This window comes from Centropristis striata, chromosome 22 (assembly GCF_030273125.1).
Source record: "Centropristis striata isolate RG_2023a ecotype Rhode Island chromosome 22, C.striata_1.0, whole genome shotgun sequence".
In the NCBI taxonomy this organism is placed as follows: Eukaryota; Metazoa; Chordata; class Actinopteri; order Perciformes; family Serranidae; genus Centropristis; species Centropristis striata.
In genome coordinates this window covers 3,002,907-3,022,959 of record NC_081538.1, presented here as the reverse complement: position 1 = coordinate 3,022,959, position 20,053 = coordinate 3,002,907, and the positions used below count along the sequence as shown (strand labels likewise).

The 20,053-nt window shown below is 39.6% G+C and overlaps 1 protein-coding gene across 1 annotated transcript in view; it reads right to left on the bottom strand.

The window, feature by feature from the left end:
* Window positions 1–19,658, bottom strand: part of tmtc2a (transmembrane O-mannosyltransferase targeting cadherins 2a) — a 93,582-nt gene extending 73,924 nt beyond the window's left edge. Inside the window, exon 1 of the mRNA XM_059325452.1 lies at window positions 19,252–19,658. Coding sequence (XP_059181435.1) covers window positions 19,252–19,334 — 83 coding nt within the window. The 5' untranslated portion in view covers window positions 19,335–19,658. The remainder of the gene's footprint in view (window positions 1–19,251) is intronic.
* Between the last annotated feature and the right edge of the window lie 395 nt (window positions 19,659–20,053).

Here is a 20,053-nt window from a genome sequence, read left to right as displayed (position 1 = left end):
TGTTGTTTCTTTTCATTCAAAAGGCCAACTACCATTTGAATCAGACAAAAAATTGAATATTCAATCTGTAATTAACGATCTGAATTCCTCTCTGAATAATGAAACTCAACAGTTTACTCTGTAGTGACAGTAAATTAAAATGTCCTGGACTGAATCAGTGAAATTTATTCATGTAGCAGGATTGTTAGAATAATACAAGCTGGAATATTTGGAATTGGAATTTTGGATGATGTTTTAAATGAGTAGAAGTGAAAGATGGTGATTTATGAGGAAATATTATATTTTCAAGGTTTGTTATGACTTATTATTCTAACGGAAATGTTTGTATCGGAAGAGCTGTTGGAAAGTTGAAACTCAAGACGAAAATGCCTGTTTTTACAGTTTCTTTATGTTAAGATAAACTGTGAATTTGAGCAGTAAATTCCTGAGATTTCAAATGCTTCCATATCTTTGTCATGCTGATGAGGGGCAGAGCAAATGCAATAAAAACTGATAAATGTAATTTTGGTATCTATAAAATGCCACGGACAGTACTTTATTTGTTAAAGAATTTTAGCAGGCACTATATAGGCTACGAAATAAACTTTTTAAGATTTTTTTCCCCCCTGAAAACGGGACATAATCTTTCCTGGGAGCAGAAGCACTCTATCCTGGGAATGCTGGGAATTCCACTTGTTATTAAGCTTTAACTCCAGTCAAAATGCATTGGTCATATTTCGAGCTACACTAATTGCAACAAAGATAAATATGTATAAACCTACAGGTTCCTGACTGCTTTAGTGTATTATTTGGTGGTAATAATTAGCAGCATATATTATGGTTATGGTCATCCACATTAGAATGAAATTAAAATTTGCATGCAGCTTAAATTTAGATTTATTGGTAGGGAACATGAAATACAAAGTTAATTTTCAGTGAACTGTATACTGAGAAAAAGGAAGGAAGTTCAAGGATCAAAGATCAAGGAAGTGATATCAATTGATGTTTGTTAAAGAAAGTAATCTGGGGTTTTCAAATTCTGTAAAGCTGAGATGGATCCCATAGTGTTGCATGTAAAAAAGACTTTTCTGCAGTGAAACGGATATTTTGTATACATCAGCCTATTTGGTTTATGCTAAGAATGTAAATATTTCTTCCCGTTTTCCTGCTATTTGACTTCATGGGAACTGGTTTGGAAGTAGTGGTTTGGAATACCATTTCCTTTGGATTTCACTGACAGCCATAATTTTGAATTATTTAAATAAATTTGAACTAATTTTGTGTTACTTCTCAATCATTCAAACACGGCCAGTCATTTCCCTGTCCACATATTACCTCCCCAGTGGAATGACTATTTCACAACCACCAGCACAAGATCATGGGTTTTTTTTTCCCAGCACCAGGTACATCTCCTATTCCCTTTTCCCTTAACTCCTTAATTCATTTTACCTTCTGCTTCTACAATCAATTCCACTGGCCTACTTCCAGAGAGGCTGCTGGTGTTGACACAGTGACCTATAAAACCGTGCACCTCCAGCCACCTACACTCATCATTATGGAAACTCCCACTTCCACACATGAATTAATACGAGGGATTTGAACACCGAGGACAAATGTGTTGTCTGGCATTGATTTCTGTCTCTGCAGGGAGTTGATGGATGTGGATGGCCATGTTCTCGGCCCACTTTGCACATTAATCCAGCTGTATAATTTGCATGCGCACGTGTTCCAATTTACTCGCGTACTTTGAGTGCACCAGGTGTAGACACACTGTATAAACAATACCCATCAAAACCCTCTCCAGAGTGTTGCAGGCTCAATATATTCGCTGGAATCCACAGCATGGCAGACTTTGGCAATGTCAGCCTGGGTCTACTGTCCCTTGCCAAGGAAAAAAAAAAGTTATTTTTCTCTATTCTGCACTAAAAATCCGTGTATTAGACCCTGAAAACTATTGGAACTAGAAGTATGAACTGTTATGTTCCCCTGACTCTTGTTCTACTATAAAGTAGCACACAAGAATAAATAGTAAAGAGTACTTGTGCTTCAGGCTAATCAAATGTGGATATGAAGAGTCCATATACTGTGGAGCACGTCTGTGCCTTGGAGACCGAACTTCTGTTCAAACTTCGCCGTTCCTTTGAGAAACCAGATCATTTTTGATCTGCTGCGGAGATTATAATAAGGACAACTTTAATTGCTGATGACAAATCACGGAGCCAGCAGAGGATCTGAGTGCTGCAGCGCTGCCAAGGGAGCAGCTGGAGAAACAAAGCCGCATTCTGTTTCTGCTCCAAAGCCTTCTGTCTCTGATTAGAAAAAAAATACTTTAATGCTCCACCAGAATTGGTTTGTAATCTGATCAGAAATTTAAAAATGCAGCTATTTGGAGAATGTAGAGGATTTGCGTGCTTTACGTTGTATGTAAAGAATACATACAGGAAACAAAACACCCCGCAGTGTCACAGTTAGGAGCTGCGAGGCTTGTTTCTGCTTCGCCAGCTCTCAGTGGTCAGATTCACTTGCAGCATTTGTAATGGCCGAGTGGGCCGCACTAACAGGCCGCACAGCACTGTATCCAATCCAGAATAGGCCCTCCTTTCTTCTGCCGTGACCAGTTGTCACATTCCAGCATTAGCCAGACAGAAACTGTAGCTATAGAGGGGTACCACAGGGGCCAACCCAAACCAAATCTGTCTTCTTTTCAAGGATCCGTGCTAATTATCTAAGATCTTTTCAAATTCTGATCTGTGATCTGTTGAACACGGCTGGTACAACGAAACCATTTGCCTGAACCTGACTCTCACATTGGAACCAATGGAGTCAAACCCCATCCATTTGACCCTTAACTTAGGACAAAGCTAAAGTTGGACAAAGTGGCTTAAAGATACTTTAACTCAAGCCATGTTTTCACGCAGCTCTGAAACACCTGAGCACAGCAAATTCTATTACTGGTCCAAAGGCAAGCAACAATAATTACTGCATATGAATTATGAGACCAACAGAATCCAGTGCAATAATAAAATATGTCAGATGCAATTCCCTCCTGGAGGTTTCTTATAATCCAAGTTTGTCAAACTTTCAGCAGGGGTTCCAAAATATATGGCCCTGGTTAAAATGCTGCAGGAAACTCCATTATGAAACCATAAAACGCATCGTGTAACATCATAAAAGTACCGTATTCCCCTCTGAGATGGAGTGGAGGGACAAGCAGACATGATGTCATGCCACAACGTCATGACATTTGTATGGAAGACTGGGTTACAAGTGATTGTAGCCAAGTTGTCTTTTTCTTATTCAATATAGTATATACATATAATTCACAGCTACAGAGAGCGCTGATGGAAAGAACACTTCCTCTAGTTAAAAATGACATTAAGCTCTACTTTAAGAGACAGTTCAACAGCCAGTTAGCTTAGCTTAGCATGGACTGGAACAAAATACAGCAGAACGGGTCATTCCACTTTTCAGACAAGCATTTTTTCCTGTCTGCAACAGGGATGTCATATGGTTTCTTGTGCTGATAACACTATCAGTGAGTAAATGCTGTTGGTCATAGCAGGAAAATAACACCGAGGCCACAGATTAAATTGTCGTTGCCAGCCACCTCGGTAATGGATTGACTGGATGTGGTATCACGGTAATGAGCGAGCCTTGGGGGGAAATGGCTGTGTGGATTTTTTGATGAAATGCACCCAGCGTGGTGGATGAGCTGGCACCGTCGCACTCAGAGCTGACCTCTTATCTGATTGCTCTGCAGATTAGAGACAGCGATCTACAACCGGACCACTGGATGCTTCCTTAGCTCCGATTCACATGAATAAGAATGACTTGGTTACCTTTTATAGGCGCGGGGGAAACAAATCAAAGCTCTGACAAGCTCTCTATTGCATGTTTCCTGTCAAAATGAAAGTGAAAATGCAGCCCAGATCTCATATAAACTGGCCATGTTCTTACTGAAAGCAAAACATGCATAATTCAGTGACCTTCAGTACAATCCATTAAATTAAAAAATTGAAGGGTAAACTGTGAAGGAGATAAAACTGGGTAGTGCGATAGATTTCCCCCAAAATACATCAAAAATAAATTACCGTGTTGTCATAGCTCATCATAAAAACACTATAACCATACAGCCAGTCCCACAGCCATTGATCCATGAATATCAAAACGATGGTGAGAAACAAATTACTTTCTGTAGAAAGATAGATATGGTGGCTGGTTTATCTCGGACTGACTGAGGCGGGAAAACAGCCATTATCAAATGCAGATTTCCCCCATTTATCAAGGTTGACTTCCACTGTGGGGTGCTTGCAGTCAGGACCGCCATGTTTGCTTTACCAGCGATGCACCTTATCTCCAGCGAGCTTTCTCGGAGTACCTGAAAAAGCAGCTACTGAGACAAACGCTGCAGAAATATGGAGTTCATTCCCTCTCCGTGAGATGGGTGAGCGGATTATTGAGCAATGCTTAAATGGGCAGGCCATCAGAATGGGAAAATTGGCTTAAATGTTTCCGGACTCTGCCTAGATAATGAAGGAGGATAGTTAAGTTGAAGGATGGTGTGCGTTATGCTTCTAAACACGGAATAATTACCTCGCTACTGAGCCAAACCTGAGTGCATAGATGGATTACTGAACAGGCCTAGTGGGCACAGGCCCAGGGGTCAAGAGGTCATCTTGAGGGTCCTAATTCACCAAATGTCGATGAAAAACAACACACACAAAAATATCACAAAGAAACACTTAATGACCATGGACTAGAAAAAGATTCAAAACCACACCAAAGACATGCGAACAACTTAAATTAGACATAAAATGGCTACCAAAAAAAACACAAAACAACCAAGAACATCCACATAACGGCAACAAATGACCAAAAACGACCACAAAGAGACCCGAAGTCACTATAAAGAGACACTGCGTGATGAAAACTAGATGTGAAGCAATCCAAAATACACAAAATGATTAGAAATAGATACAAAACCACCAAAAAGAGATGCAAAACAACTAAAATTAGACATAAGACGACCACACACACAAAAAATACAAAAACTACAAACAACTCAAAAGGACTACATGTAGGGGAATAGATGCAAAAATTACCCTAAAGAGACACTAAATGATGGAAAACAGACACAAAAATAGTGGCAGCAGCTCTGTTTTTTCTCCAAAATCATTTAAACACATACTAAGTATCACACCAATGTCTTTAAATGAATGAATTTGTATTTGCTGAGCTGAATGAATGTTTATTATAATGAAATGTTATTAGGTAAGGTGAATTAAGATACTTTAATCAATTTGTAGAAAGACTAAATAAAAGGTGCCTCAATAATTGTCCCTAGATAGTGTCACAATCCTAAAAAACTGAATGCACCAACGAAGTACAATATGGAGATGCATAGGCTATAAGACAACATTACTTCGTATCCTCATTTAATAAGGACAATGCAAATTAGGGCCTTCTATTTCCAGCTGTAACAGGCACTATCATCTCCTTTTTGTGTCACCGCTCCTCTAAATAGCCCTCCATTGTGCCACAAAGAGAAAACATCGAAACAACACAGCTGAACTGAGAACTCCACACTTCCTCTATATGTCTGATGTTATGATATTCGGCGCTTTGAAAGGAAACAGGAAAAGGAGAAAAGGCTATCTCTCTCCGCAGAGTAAATCATGTGGATGGGAATGAAATATCAGCACACTATATCTGTTGTAAACATTTAGAAATCCAGAGTGTGAACATAATTTTGACGGATGGCAAATAATTTATGTTGCACTTGAATTTGAAAGTTATAATTTATTTTTAATTTGCACCTTTGAACATAATGTCTGGGGTTGTGGATGAAAATTGTACTTTGATAATAAATACAATCTTATTATTCTTATTTTGAGTGGTTATTTATACTATATATCGTCCAATTTTCTTTTTTTCCCCGCCTCTTATTTTATGAAGTTATATTGTCATGTCATATTGTTGGTTGTGTGAATTCTGTCTGTATTAAATGGAATTTGAATCTTTACAAGACATTTTATACATATACAAATGTCATAAATGAGATAAATCACTGCATACACCTCTAAAAATCCATCACAACCCTTTCATGATGACCTCCTACAGGTTTCTGTTTCAGCAAATGTCTTTAGAAAGTCTCCGATATCGTTCTACGATGACATTGAGGGCAAACAAATACCGACTGTAGCGCACTTGAGCGACAGAGCTTCCAGTATAATCACTTCACTCCTCCTACATCTCAATACCAAACACTATAACTCTGCCCCTCGAGTAAAAGCAGCAGGGCTGTCATCTGATCTCTCCTGAATCTTAAATCCCTCAAGCCCTCACACCAACTCTCTCAATCTCCCCCTCTCTGGTTTTTATGAGGTGAGAAGCACAAACCGATTTTCCCCCCACGCACCGTTGGCCCTGTTCTGACCCAGAAAGCCTTATGCATATTAGTATATTTTACAAGAGTTAGCTGGAGCAGCCATGTGTGAAAATGGAAAGAGTGTGTGCAGAGCTCAGCTAGGGTTCAGTGCCAAGGTTGCCAAGCTAATGAATCTGTGAAGCTACTGGTACTTATATTATAATTACGGCACAGTACAGTGTCAGGACGCTGGGATCAATGGGAGTTTCATCACAGCTTGCGTGGCACAATTTCTGCCTCATTATTTCATGGGTGTCAAAAGAAAAAACTGTTTTACAATATTAAAACATTTGTTTCTCCATTTATCTTGAGGAGGAATGGCTTGCAACTCAGCTGAATGCATGAGGCTTGGGGAAGGAAATAATTACCTTAGGTGATGATAACAGCAGGCAGCTTAAAATGGGAGTGCAGCTCATCACAACCAGCAATTATGTGCACAATTAATGTATGTTATATATTCCCAAGTTCAAAGAATCCAAAAGGCTACAGTTTGTATTGAAGTATTTATTTGCAAACTTTGAGTATGGTAAAGTATTGGCATAATTAAAGGAACTGTTTGGGAAATACACTAATTTAGTTAGATGAGAAGACCACTGTCATGTCTGTAATGTACAAATAAAGCTACAGTCAGCAGCTGGTTAGCTTAGCTTAGCATTAAGATTGGAAACAGGGAGGAAAAAGCTAGCTTGGATCCATCCGAAGGTAACAAAATCCACCTACCAGCCTCTATAAAGCTTAGAAATTAGTCTCATCATTTACTGAATCTAAATGTATTTCAGAAAGTACAAACAATGTGATGGAAGATATTTCTTCTATCCAAAGTTTGTTGTTATTATTTGTAGAGGGGGGAAAACATTATGTTTCTTGCAACGATGAAAAGTATTGTATGAGGATGTGGCAATATATATCATAAATAATTATATGCCAATATTAAATCAATGTAACGCTTTGAATGCACAAAAATGCATTACCAACGGATTTAAGGTTGGAAAATACTACATTTGCCTGATTATAGATGACTTTGGATCTCTGGTTGTTAGAAATTACACCATAAAAAAACAAAACAGCAAAAAAACAAGTTTTTACTTTCTGTCTCCTGTTTCAGCAGGTGAATTGTGCAAACTCAAGTTGTAATGTAACACTCATTTGGACAGATGTAAGCTTTTAAATGTTTGTTTTTCTTATTGCAGAGCTATGACTGAATAATTGGAATGGCACGAAAGGTTTCAACAACTCACTGTGTGCCGAGCTGAGCCGACTGAACTCAGCCTCCCATGTCAGTCTTTCATACTACCAGGATGAGAGGATTATTGGAATATTGCCTAACTCTCTCCGTTGGTGAAAACCGCCCCAATGGCATAAAAAGTACTCCAAATTCTCACAGCCCGCCCAAAACCATCTTTACCCACCCAATAAAATAAAAACTAACCCAGCTGGGTTTGAAAACCACCCAATCTGGCAACGCTGGCTCCGTCATCCTGATCATTTACGCCATCATCAACTGACAGCTTCACCCTCACCGGGGAAAGGCTGTCAGTGCACATGAAAAACCCTTCCACAAGCACAAAAAGCCCGCTTCAGATTCTGAGGAACTGGCTGATGAAAGTCAGAGCTCACTGCTGAATGCTTTTCATAGTCACAACTGATACGAGCTGTAGTGAAATATGAGCACTTTGTCAAGTGCAGCACAAAAAACCCACGTTTGATTTTGTGTTCTGACAGCTGTTCTGGGCTACAGACAAAAAAAAAAAAACACCACAGTCACAGAAAGATGATACTCAATGGCTATTGATTACAAAAGGTAGAAAGGGTAACTGCTTGCGATTTGCGTGAGCCGCAGCTTGGGTTTGGTTTTGTATTACGCCACAACTGCTGTAAGTCGCTTTAGAAGTCCACCTTGTAGTTTAAAGAGAGAAAGTGGATGCCTGCGTGGAAGTTGTAATCCAACGCCACAAAAAGGAGCTTTGCTTACAAAGTGAGTTTAGTGCGCTGATGTAGAAATTCAACCCCATGCTGCTGTTATGAAGGCTCTCAGTTAGAGAGGAGCATGATGAACACACATGCAGTTGGCCAGATAAGAAACTTGCGAGACTATGTTTCCCCTCCCTTTATCTACGGTGTGCGGTTGTCATCCTCCCAAATCTTGCATGGGTGTTACATGACAAATGCACGGATTTGGCATGTATATCTTGCAGGGTGCTGGCAAACTTGTACGCCCGGTTTCCCGTGGATACCAGTGTTTTGGGATGCACATATGGTGTGTGCACAGGGAGGGTCGTGGGACTGAGGTTTGGCGGTCATGTATTGGCAGTCGGGCGGGTCGGCTGCGGCCTGTGAAGCATAAGGGGCAGCCAAGGGTTAGCAGCAACCTCAACCGGCTCCGTGCATCGCTGGGACCCAATGGAAGGAGGGACGACTTAAAAATAAACAAAACCCATCTCTTCTTCATGTCTGAGTGGTGGTTCCAGAGGCAACGGTGGTATCAAGAATTATTATTCCTTTCACGTATGCTTGCTTGAACACAGCAATTAACCAAAAAAAAGATTCTACGTATATTTGTAATAAGGACGCAGCTAGCCGGTAGCTTACTTATTTATTAAATCGGGGTTATTGAAAATTACAGAAATAATAGAGTTTTACCAGTAAATCTGCAAAAGCTATTTGTGTTCACTTCAGAAGAAGAAAATCATAGAAGAAGATTTAATTTTAAGCACCAAGTTTCTCGGACTACTTTGAAACAAATGTGTGTTTCGGTTGTTGGTGTAAAAATATGGAATTCCCAACTACAGGATTTAAAAGGTTGTACTGACATTAATAGATTTAAAAAAAATGTATAAATGCAGAAAAAATTGTCAATATGTACTAGAATCTTAAACTGATTGTTTATGATCAGTTGTTTTTTGGTCTTTTGTTTTTGAGATGATAACATGTGCTTGTATGGGTTTTTGTTTGTTTTTTGTCTTGTTTGTGAAGCATAAGGGGCAGCCAAGGGTTAGCAGCAACCTCAACCGGCTCCGTGCATCGCTGGGACCCAATGGAAGGAGGGACGACTTAAAATAAACAGAACCCATCTCTTCTTAATGTCTGAGTGGTGGTTCCAGAGGCGACGGTGGTATCAAGAATTATTATTCCTTCCACGTATGCTTGCTTGAACACAGCAATTAACCAAAAAAAGAATTCTACGTATATTTGTAACAAGGACGTTCTAGGTCTTTTATGCATGCAGCATTAATCTGGTGTTTCTTTAACATTTATTTTTTTAATCATTTAGTCTACAAATGACAGAAATTGGACAAAATAAATAAATACCCCCAAAGTGACGTATTAAATTAACTTTTTCTTCAAATTTCTTTGGACAACTTGAGCATTTACTCCATTATCAACATTTTGACCATTCATTTTCTGTCAGTCAATTTTGGCGTATCGGTGTTGGACATATTTTGTCAATAATACCCACAAGACTTGGTAGACTATGTATGGATACTACACAATACTACCACCAGAATTATTCAAATGTGGCGACACAAAACTTATCAAACTAATTAAAGTTCAGGTGTGTCTCACTCTCCCCTCTTGAACAAAGAAGAGTTGGATCACCATCGGTTGTCTGGTAGGAAAAGCAACGAATACCTGAATAGAAATAAAATAAAACTTCGACGCAAGCTCTTTGGTGGATTATTTGTTTGCCAAATTACAAAAGATGCTTGGACAGATACAGAAAAGATGGTGAGTTCTGCTGATACAGACACCAGGACAATGCAGGACTGTGCAGCAAACAACAAACGGTTCATGACCTGCTTTAATCGTCTTTTGAATTTCTTTTTTTGACTAAATCAATCTGGTTATATCCTGGGACACGCACTTTACTTTTTGACTCAGTTCTAAGGGTTACCATTTGGCTCTCATCGCCTGCTTGCAACCACAGTAAAGTTTAGACTGCTCGGCCCATTTTCATGACATTTCTGTGGCTCCACTGGATCGGCTGCCATGCCGTCAAGATGTCAGGGAAGATAGCAAAAACGGGGATTTATTCATATTGCATGGTATCTTACTTTGCCGATCGTTACATATTGGGTATGGATTTAATCTGCAGAAGCTCTGGTTCTTTTCTATAAATGCCAGTTTTTGAACCACAACAAAAGGCCAAAATGTGACCCGTTACTGTCAAGGAAAGGCTTGATTTTAGCCTACCTAATTGCTGGAAATGGCTTCTTTCTATTGTGATTTTGTGCTAAACTTGCAGCACCTAAAAGGAGTGAGGACTCAGCAGTAAATTACATAAAACAGTCAATCAAACAGGCTTTTCAGAAATTGTGAAGCACCACAACCACAAGGTCTTTGGCTATACAGTCATAATTGTGTACAAAAAAATATGACGTTGATTGGTCCTCTAGTATGTGAAATTATCTTATCTTATGCACACACAAACAGAACCGAATTTTAAAGTTAACAGAAAATAGGAACAGACAAAATCACAGAGTAACCTATGGCAGCAGTTGCTTCTAACTCTGACCCTTGGTTGGCATTATGATGATTTGTTTGTTTCAAAAATGTCAAAATGAAAGAGATTTAGTTTATCATGACAATATCTTTCATAAATGTTTCTGATAAAAACAAATCTGCCCAGTGCGTGCCTCAGTACCCTTTCATTATGAAAAACAAGCCATGCAAGCTCTTCTGTTTGCCAGAAGAGTGTTTTTCCTGCCCCTTTAAGGATTGCAAAAGCTGGAGCACATCCCAGCACGAGAAGATAGGCTTTAATATTTCATCCTCTGTCTTCAGCACATGTACGTACAGCCATTTCTTTGCTTATACATTGAAGCGTCACAAACCCAAAGAGAAATTCTAATTCACCTCATTCAGCGAACAGGGTTCAAGCCTTCAATTATGGCTTAAAAGCAGTTTCAAAGCCAAAACATCTGCAGAGTTGACCACTAAGTGCTTTCGTGACTTCAATCTGCAAGTAATCAAAATGAGACTTTTTGCTCCCGCCTTCCTATTGTTTGACAAATAGTTCGATCCCTCCACCACCAGATCGAAAAGAGGGTGCAGACTGCAAAAGCAAGACATCAACATTAAAACTCTTTTTATGGCCACTGAGTAAAAAACATGTGAGTGCTTTTATACATTGGGATACTTCGTAAAGATGGCAATTTTTCTTTCACCACCAAACCACACTCTTTATGAGGTTTGCCTGTTTCTCCTTGAAAAACACATAATTCTGCATGTACGCAAATCTGGTTAAAAGCCTCAAAACCATCTCAAATTACCGTTCATAAACACTTTGTTCATCAGTTTCACTCACCACATTGTTCGCTTTAATTCTCTACGTGTCTTTAGGCGGTGTTACTCATCTCTTAAACGCAAACGGTGACAATTCCTCCTGACAGACACAAGCTTTTTCACCTCAACTAGATTACTTACAGCACAGAGATTTCGCTCACTCATTTCATTAGCCTACATCTTCCTTCAATATTTGTCTGCTCCGAGCACATACTGTAACTTAAACAGCCTCAACACAACTAGGGCACATGTTTTAGATAATTATTCCACTAGAGGCACAGAGTTTCCTGGCAACATTTACTACAGTGGGCCGAAACCCATCACAGGGAGCCTTGGGAGCGCCAACCCATAAGAGATAACAATTATGAGCAGTTATCAAAACCAGAGATGACTCAGAGGTGGCATTGGTTCTTTAGATGGAATAAAAGCAGAAACATATTTGTTAAGCCAGGAAATTAAACATAAAAACCCCATTACAACCCGTAAAGTAGGCCAATAGGTCGTATCTTTACATTTTAAACAACAGAGTCATGGTCATTATTGGGCAGTTTGTAGTCATGTTGGCTGACAAGTTTCATCTGTGTTTCGTCAGTAAATAGACAAGTCCAGGATTAGATGTAGTAGCTCAACGTAAGGGAGGCAGCTAGCCAGTAGCTTATTTATTTATTAAATCGGGGTTATTGAAATTTACAGAAATAATAGAACTCCAGACACTGCTAATTATGTTCAAAGCCAGAAACAGAGTTTTACCAGTAAATCTGCAAAAGCTATTTGTGTTCACTTCAGAAGAAGAAAATCATAGAAGAAGATTTAATTTTAAGCACCAAGTTTCTCGGACTACTTTGAAACAAATGTGTGTTTCGGTTGTTGGTGTAAAAATATGGAATTCCCAACTACAGGATTTAAAAGGTTGTACAGACATTAATAGATTTTAAAAAATGTATAAATGCAGAAAAAATTGTCAATATGTACTAGAATCTTAAACTGATTGTTTATGATCAGTTGTTTTTTGGTCTTTTGTTTTTGAGATGACAACATGTGCTTGTATGGGTTTTTGTCTGGTTTTTGTCTTGTTTGTTTTTGTTGTTTTAAGTGTTTTGTTATAATCAGTGTTGTTGGTGTAGGCTACTGAAAATCAATTGTATGTGATGTCAGACCATCTTTTTTTATTTCTATTGTTCAAGTAGGAGGCAGACAAACATAAGAAATGTTTCCTTCTTGCTGCTCCTTTCTAATCATGAAGGTGTAGAGTGTGTCTCACACATTTTGTTGTCCACTGTCATGAAAGGAACAAAATAAATAAAAAAATAAAAAAATAGCTTTGTTTCCATTCAGCTGTCAAGCTAATTTTAAGCAATCTTTTAAAATCTTGCAAACGAGGAATGTGAATTAAGCTGTGTTTCCATCACCTGTTTTGGAGTAAATAAACTATAAGCTACAGCGTTGTTTTGTCATCAGAAGTTGGCGCTGTATGATACGTTTGGCAGTAGCAAACAAGTCACCCTGGAGAAAAATAGCTTCACAAAATGAGCACGCATATAAGTGATTAAAATCATGGCTAGTATCTAGGAACATGTCCTCCTCTTGTCTTGTTACTACTGATAAACCTACATTTCACTTGGTTTTGTTTGGAGTTAGAGGGTTTGGGAACCCCGTGGCTTCAACGTGACGACTAGAAGCTAAGCTAGCTATTGGTATTCATGAAATACCTTAAATGGCTTCATCTTAAACCACATGTCTAAACCATAAGTTGTTTTCTAGCCACCTAGCAAATGTATCTCCAATACTCACTCTCCTTTTTTCTGTTCTTGTCCCCAGCAGCTTCCTGGAGAAAATAGCTTGCTCTTTAGCTGCTAAATGCCCCAAGCTAGGTGCTAACTTTAGCTAACTTTGCTTATAAAAGATGCCTCCTGCTGCTGCTGTAAACAGCGCTGATAAGCTCAATACATCAAGTCATAAAACATAAAATGTAGGCTGACTGAACTGTATAGCCATGTAAAATATAAAAGAATATTAAAAACATTGATTAGAGCACCTTAAAACACAAACAATGCTACATGATAGGGACCTTTGGGCCTTTACCAGCTATCAAATCAGCTTTCATGTTAAGTAATTAGTAAAGTTGTGCACTTTTGCATAAAAAAAGTCCCCATATATCTGCTCAACACTGGTCATAGTACAATAAATCTAAGTTAAGTAGCCAGTAGCAAAGAAACAACCATAAACTCTGTATTGAAAACTGGGCCCCTTGCTTGAAACTGAATTTACTGCTTCTCTTATCTCAGTTGATACAAGCACATGGACGTTCCTGACACAACAATGCTCCTTATTAACCGAGCATACTTTCACATATGTGCTACGTAGCCTATAGATTCATACATAGGACAACTGGCAGTTCCAAAAAGAAGGAAGCTAGAGCATGTTTTCGTTTTTTGGTCTTCTGGGGGTTTCCACAAAGACACTGTTGATACTTTAAGGTGACCCAGGGGGTTAAGCAATGTGTGTACCATTAACATACATAAATTCATTAGCACTTCAACTTGAAGCACTCTGGTTTGAACTAAGATGAAAGGGCACTTCTTAAGGACAATCCCATATTGATGCATTTATCGGTTAACCTCAGAAACCGAGCTAGAAAAGTAACAGATGTTGCAACCGACAGACTCTGTTATTCTGTCTTCATTGTTGCGCTTCTTTCGAGTCGCTACTCTGCGTCACCTCTGTGTTATTTGTGTGCCATATTTAATTGTTTAACCCCATGCTTGGGGCGAAAATGTTAAGCTTTAACGGTGAGGATATTATAAATACAGAATTAGATTATAAAGGGGAATGTGCCAGTTAGTAAAATCCAAACCTCACAAAACTCCGCCAAACCCAGCCCCTTGCCTAGAGATTAAATTATTTTCCTCTTTAGAGACAAAAAAGGAAGATGTTTTCACTTCAATCCCTCAAGGGACCATAATGCATTTCTTACGCAGGGGGACTGTGACGTTATTGGGGTCACAGATCTTTTAGGAAGCACGGCTATGAATTCTGAACGCCACTAAGGATGCATTTCATTTCACAAATGTCGCCTCCATTATCTCCTGTCTTTGCATCACTCTACAAAATAATAAAGTCTTCCTAGTAAAGACATCCATTATTGGGACAATTTGTCAAAAGGTGTGGTTAAAAACCAATATCACTGAAATGCCGGCGTCATGCGGTGCCTCATTTGTTAAGCTGTCAGAAGCTTTGATGATGGGTATTCAAAGGAGTCCAGAGGTTAAAGCAAATATATTTTCCAATCTATGACCACTCCTGTCAGGCAATCAATCCAAGCGTCCACAAACATGAACATATCAGCACTGTGAGCAGCTTGTTTTAAAGAATGATAAAGTCTGCTTTTACATTTGGCTAAACACGAGGAACTGTACACCCACATTCATGTTGTGAATATTTCCCCGAATCAAAAATGTGTCTGGCTCAAATCCTCTCCCAGCTCCCGTAAAAACGCAGTCATTTCACACGCAGAGGCTTTTCATTGGGATTACTACCGGCCAAGAGAGCGCTCGGCTGAGCCCCTGAGCAGTGCCCAGGAAAAACACTTGACATGATTGAAAAAGCAGAAACCGGCAAGAACATCCCCAAGTTGGGAGTGCTTAGAGTTATCTGCTCCGCCATCTCGTCTTCGATGCTAAGAACGGCATGTGACAAGAATTTGATTACAGGGTGAAAGGTCAGATAAGACTCCCTCAGAGGGCTTAAATGTAGGAGAACGAATTTGTTTACAACCAAGAAGATCTTTTCAGACAACTCCACTGCAATCTGTCTTTCTCCGTAACCTTTTGCACATAACTCTCCTCTAATCCCAGAGGGAAGAGACCGAAAGCGTACGACTCTTGACCCCGAGAGAGGATGGCGTTTGATGAACGACCAGGGAAGGTCAAACGTCTGATTGGTATTCAACCTCCTCCATCTGAGATCGCTGAACCAAAACGCCAGAGTGTGTCCCCAAGAGCGTAAATTACCACTGCGACTTTGATAGATACGCAGCATTGGCGGACACTGAACTTTCACAGAGGGGATGGAGTGAGAGCGTAGGCTGCCCCCTCGCCGTGGGTAATCTGTCACCAAGGGGCTTTTTGACAACCTCGCAGTGTCACGGTCGCATGTACAGACGAGGCTGATGGATGAGTAACCCCCACTGGGCGCTTCACGGGGATACTTGGCGAGGTGTGATGGAACTGGAGACGGCACACGGAGCTCATTTCGAGCACCAGCCTAAGTTTCTCCACTACGTCTCCTCCACACACACTCTGTCTTGCTCACACAAAACACACAGAGGGGTCAACAAACGGTGCTGAAAAGTAAAATGGGGGGATCTTTGACCTTTCGGGGGTGTCTGGAGATGCTTAGCAGACAGCACCCACTGAAGGAGCGGTGGACAAATGAGGGAGGCGACCTGTTCACTGTTCATTTTTTTGAATCCACAGAGAAACCTACCGCATACCGTGCATATCACAGATTTCAACCTGTGATTTAATACTTGATAATGGGAGACTGATTAATATCAGTTTGGACAGAACTGTTGCATGAGCCAAAAACTACTATATCCATATACAGTATTTCAGAGCCAATGAAGAACAACCTGTCCAGTTCTTTTTTCTTTTCTTTTTTGCAAAAAAAAGGGACCAGCTGTGGTGCTGAACTTTTACATGAAGGGCGATTATTCTCACAAGCACTGATGTATTGGAGGCATATTCACCTAACAGAAAGCGTTTTTTCATTTTTGTGGATGTAAAACACAACAGGCTTTGAATACCATTTAGTCATGACTTATGGATAAGTTTATAGCCCAACCTTTCTGCCTCAGTGACACCTCATCACAGGTCATGCCCTCAGTACGTGTGGATATAAATTATGAACAGCTGAAGTAAAAAGTGTTTGTTAAATTTGAATGATTTCTAGTGGCCCAGACAGATGGCATACCAAACGAGAAAAATCCTGAAATACACATTTTGTGTAATAAAAATCCATGTTTTCGGGCTGATCAGTATATCAATTTAATTTGGCTATGATATCCTGATTTAAGAATAAATTTAAGATAATGTAATATACCATAAAGGTTGTCTTTTCCTGGTTTTAAAGACCACATTACAGTAAAATGATGTAATTTTCGGAACTTAGCTGCTCTATTATTTCCCATAACCCACTAACTCATTATATCCACATTACTTATCAAAAATCTCATGGAAATATTTTTGCAAATGCACCAATAATAAACCCTACAATATCATCGCAATATCAAATTATTCAAAAACATTGCACTTTTCTCCATACCAGGCAGCTACAGGCTGAAATAATTATTTGTTCAACATAAATATAAACTGCTGTAATGACAGACTACTCCTTTTAAAGCAAATGTGGCAAATATTCTCTGATTGCTGATAGAAAGATTAACTGCTTTTCTCTATTTTAGATCACTGTAAACTGAATGTATATGACAATACAAGACATTTGAAGACACTAAGATGGACATTTTTACTGTTTTCTGACATATTACTGGCTGGATACAATAATCAGCAGATTAATTGAGAATGAAAATTATTGTTAAGTGCAACCTATTGTCTTTTATCATCTCACAATTCCCTCAGATTTTGTCTTGGGACTCTTCGTAAAGTGACCCCCAGGTTTGGATCCACTGATCTTTCTAAATCACAGATAAGAGTTTTGCTAATAAAAGTTACCTATGCTGACACTACATTAAAGTCATGGTCATGTAAGTAATGTGGATATAATGAGTTAGTGGGTTATGGGAAATAATAGAGCAGCTAATTTCCGAAAATTACATAATTTTACTGTAACGTGGTCTTTAAAACCAGGAAAAGACAACCTTTATGGCATATTCCATTATCTTAAATTTATTCTTAAATCAGGATATCATAGCCAAATTAAATTCATATACTGATCAGCCCGAAAACATGGATTTTAATCACACAAAATGTGTATTTCAGGATTGTTCTTGTTTGCTATGCCATCTGTCTGGGCCACTGATCCTTCTAAATCACAGATAAGAGTTTTGCTAATAAAAGTTCCCTATGCTGACCCTGCATTAAAGTCATGTTGCGTGCAACTTTTCCTCTGCCTCCTACAGTTCATCACTGTCCATCAGGGCAGCACAGGTTTCCCCTGAACGCCCCTCCACAGCCTGACAGTGTTGACATGTTTATTCAGCTGTTTGCAAAATGAAACTCCCGGTTTAAATTAGCTTTAATTCCCCCAGGGTGCAGGGCGTTGTTATAACAGCCATGAGTGCTTCATCAACACAAAGAGCATCTGAAGCACTTCATGTGAGCAAACAGGCGATGAGCTCACAACATGTTGAACTCTTTTAACTGTTAGTTACTGAGGACATGGATGGAGGATTTTTTTGTCAATCTATCTTATCTAAACAATAAGTCACTTACTAAGGGTTTTACACTCACAACACTAGAGAGAAGGCAAATTAAGGGAAATTAGGCTATATGAACTTACTCAGCAGCAGTGTAAGTTACAGTATACACCACTGCAGGTACATTTTGGAAATATACTACAATTTTACCGCACGTTTCCTCCTTCCTGCTCCCTGTCTTTGTGCCTTTAACTACCAAAGAATAAGCAGTGAGCAAACAGGCGATGAGCTCACAACATGTTGAACTCTTTTAACTGTTAGTTACTGAGGACATGGATGTAGGATTTTTTTGTCAATCTATCTTATCTAAACAATAAGTCACTTACTAAGGGTTTTACACTCACAACATTAGGGAGAAGGCAAATTAATTGCAATTAGGCTATATGAACTTACTCAGCAGCAGTGTAAGTTACAGTATACACCACTGCAGGTACATTTTGGAAATATACTACAATTTTACGGCACGTTTCCATATCCCTTCCTTCCTGCTGCCTGTCTTTGTGCCTTTAACTACCAAAGAATAAGCAGTGAGAAACAAAATGACCAAAAAAGACACAAATTGACAAAAAAAAAGACACAAAATGACCAAAAAAGACACAAAATGACCAAAAAAGACACATAATGACCAAAAAAAGACACATAATGACCAAAAAAAGACACAAAATTACTAAACAGGCGATGAGCTCACAACATGTTGAACTCTTTTAACTGTTAGTTACTGAGGACATGGATGTAGGATTTTTTTATAAGTCACTTAGGCTACTAAGGGTTTTACACTCACAACATTAGGGAGAAGGCAAATTAAGGGAAATTAGGCTATATGAACTTACTCAGCAGCAGTGTAAGTTACAGTATACACCACTGCAGGTACATTTTGGAAATATGCTACAATTTTACCACATGTTTCCGTATCCCTTCCTTCCTGCTGCCTGTCTTTGTGCCTTTAACTACCAAAGAATAAGCAGTGATTTATTACAGGCTGCGGACAAAAGCACATGCAAACATGCGGGCAGGCGCAACGACCCGTCCCCCCTCCGCTTCCGCACGGAGGTAACGAGAGGAGATGACAAGTGGAGGAGCGGAGAGGGTGATGGTGCTGCTGCTGCTGCGCTCTGTGGGCGAAACCTACCTGTCATCGTAGCAGAAATCTGCGTCCAGCGTGTTCAGATAGAGACCCACAGCCACGGCGGTGCACACCAGCTCCGTGATCATCTCTCAAAGCCAGAGTGGGAGAGGAGCCGGGATAGAAATGACTGGAATCAGGTCCCCCTCCACCTCCTCCTTCTCCTTCTCTCAAGTCTCTGTTATTGTGCTCTCAATTCAGCCGCTCGGCAGCACAGCTCTCCAGACAACGCAGGGCATTTCCCGTGGCATGCAAAGTGTGTGAAAGTTAGCCATATTCCCTGTAACCCATTGTGTTGAGATGGGTCAGGGGTGCAAGCAGGTGAAGCTATAGACCGGTACGGATCGGAGCTGTGCGCATTTCTGTGCTGCGGTGTCCTCAGTGTGCGCATCTCTCCGCCTTGGCACAGGAGAGAGCAGAGCGGGGAGACGCATGTGGTTTTCAGGAAGGCTGAGCATGCGCACTGAGCTCTGCACTGGAGGAGGGAAAAAAGGTGGGGAGTGTTGGAAATAAGTAATTGTGTTTTAATACATTGCTGGTGGAGCAGAATGAGAATCAGTCGTGTAGAGCAGTAGTTCTCAACCTTTTTGAGTCGCGACCAACCAATTTAACATGCATGTTGTGCGTGACCCCCGCTCACTGAATATAATCTCACACACACACTTCAGATCACCCAAAAAAGACACAAAATGAGCAAAAAAAGGAAACAAAATGACCAAAAAAAGACACAAATTGACCACAAAATGAGCAAAAAAGACACAAAATGACCAAAAAAGACAAAATTACTAAAAAAAAAGACACAAAATGA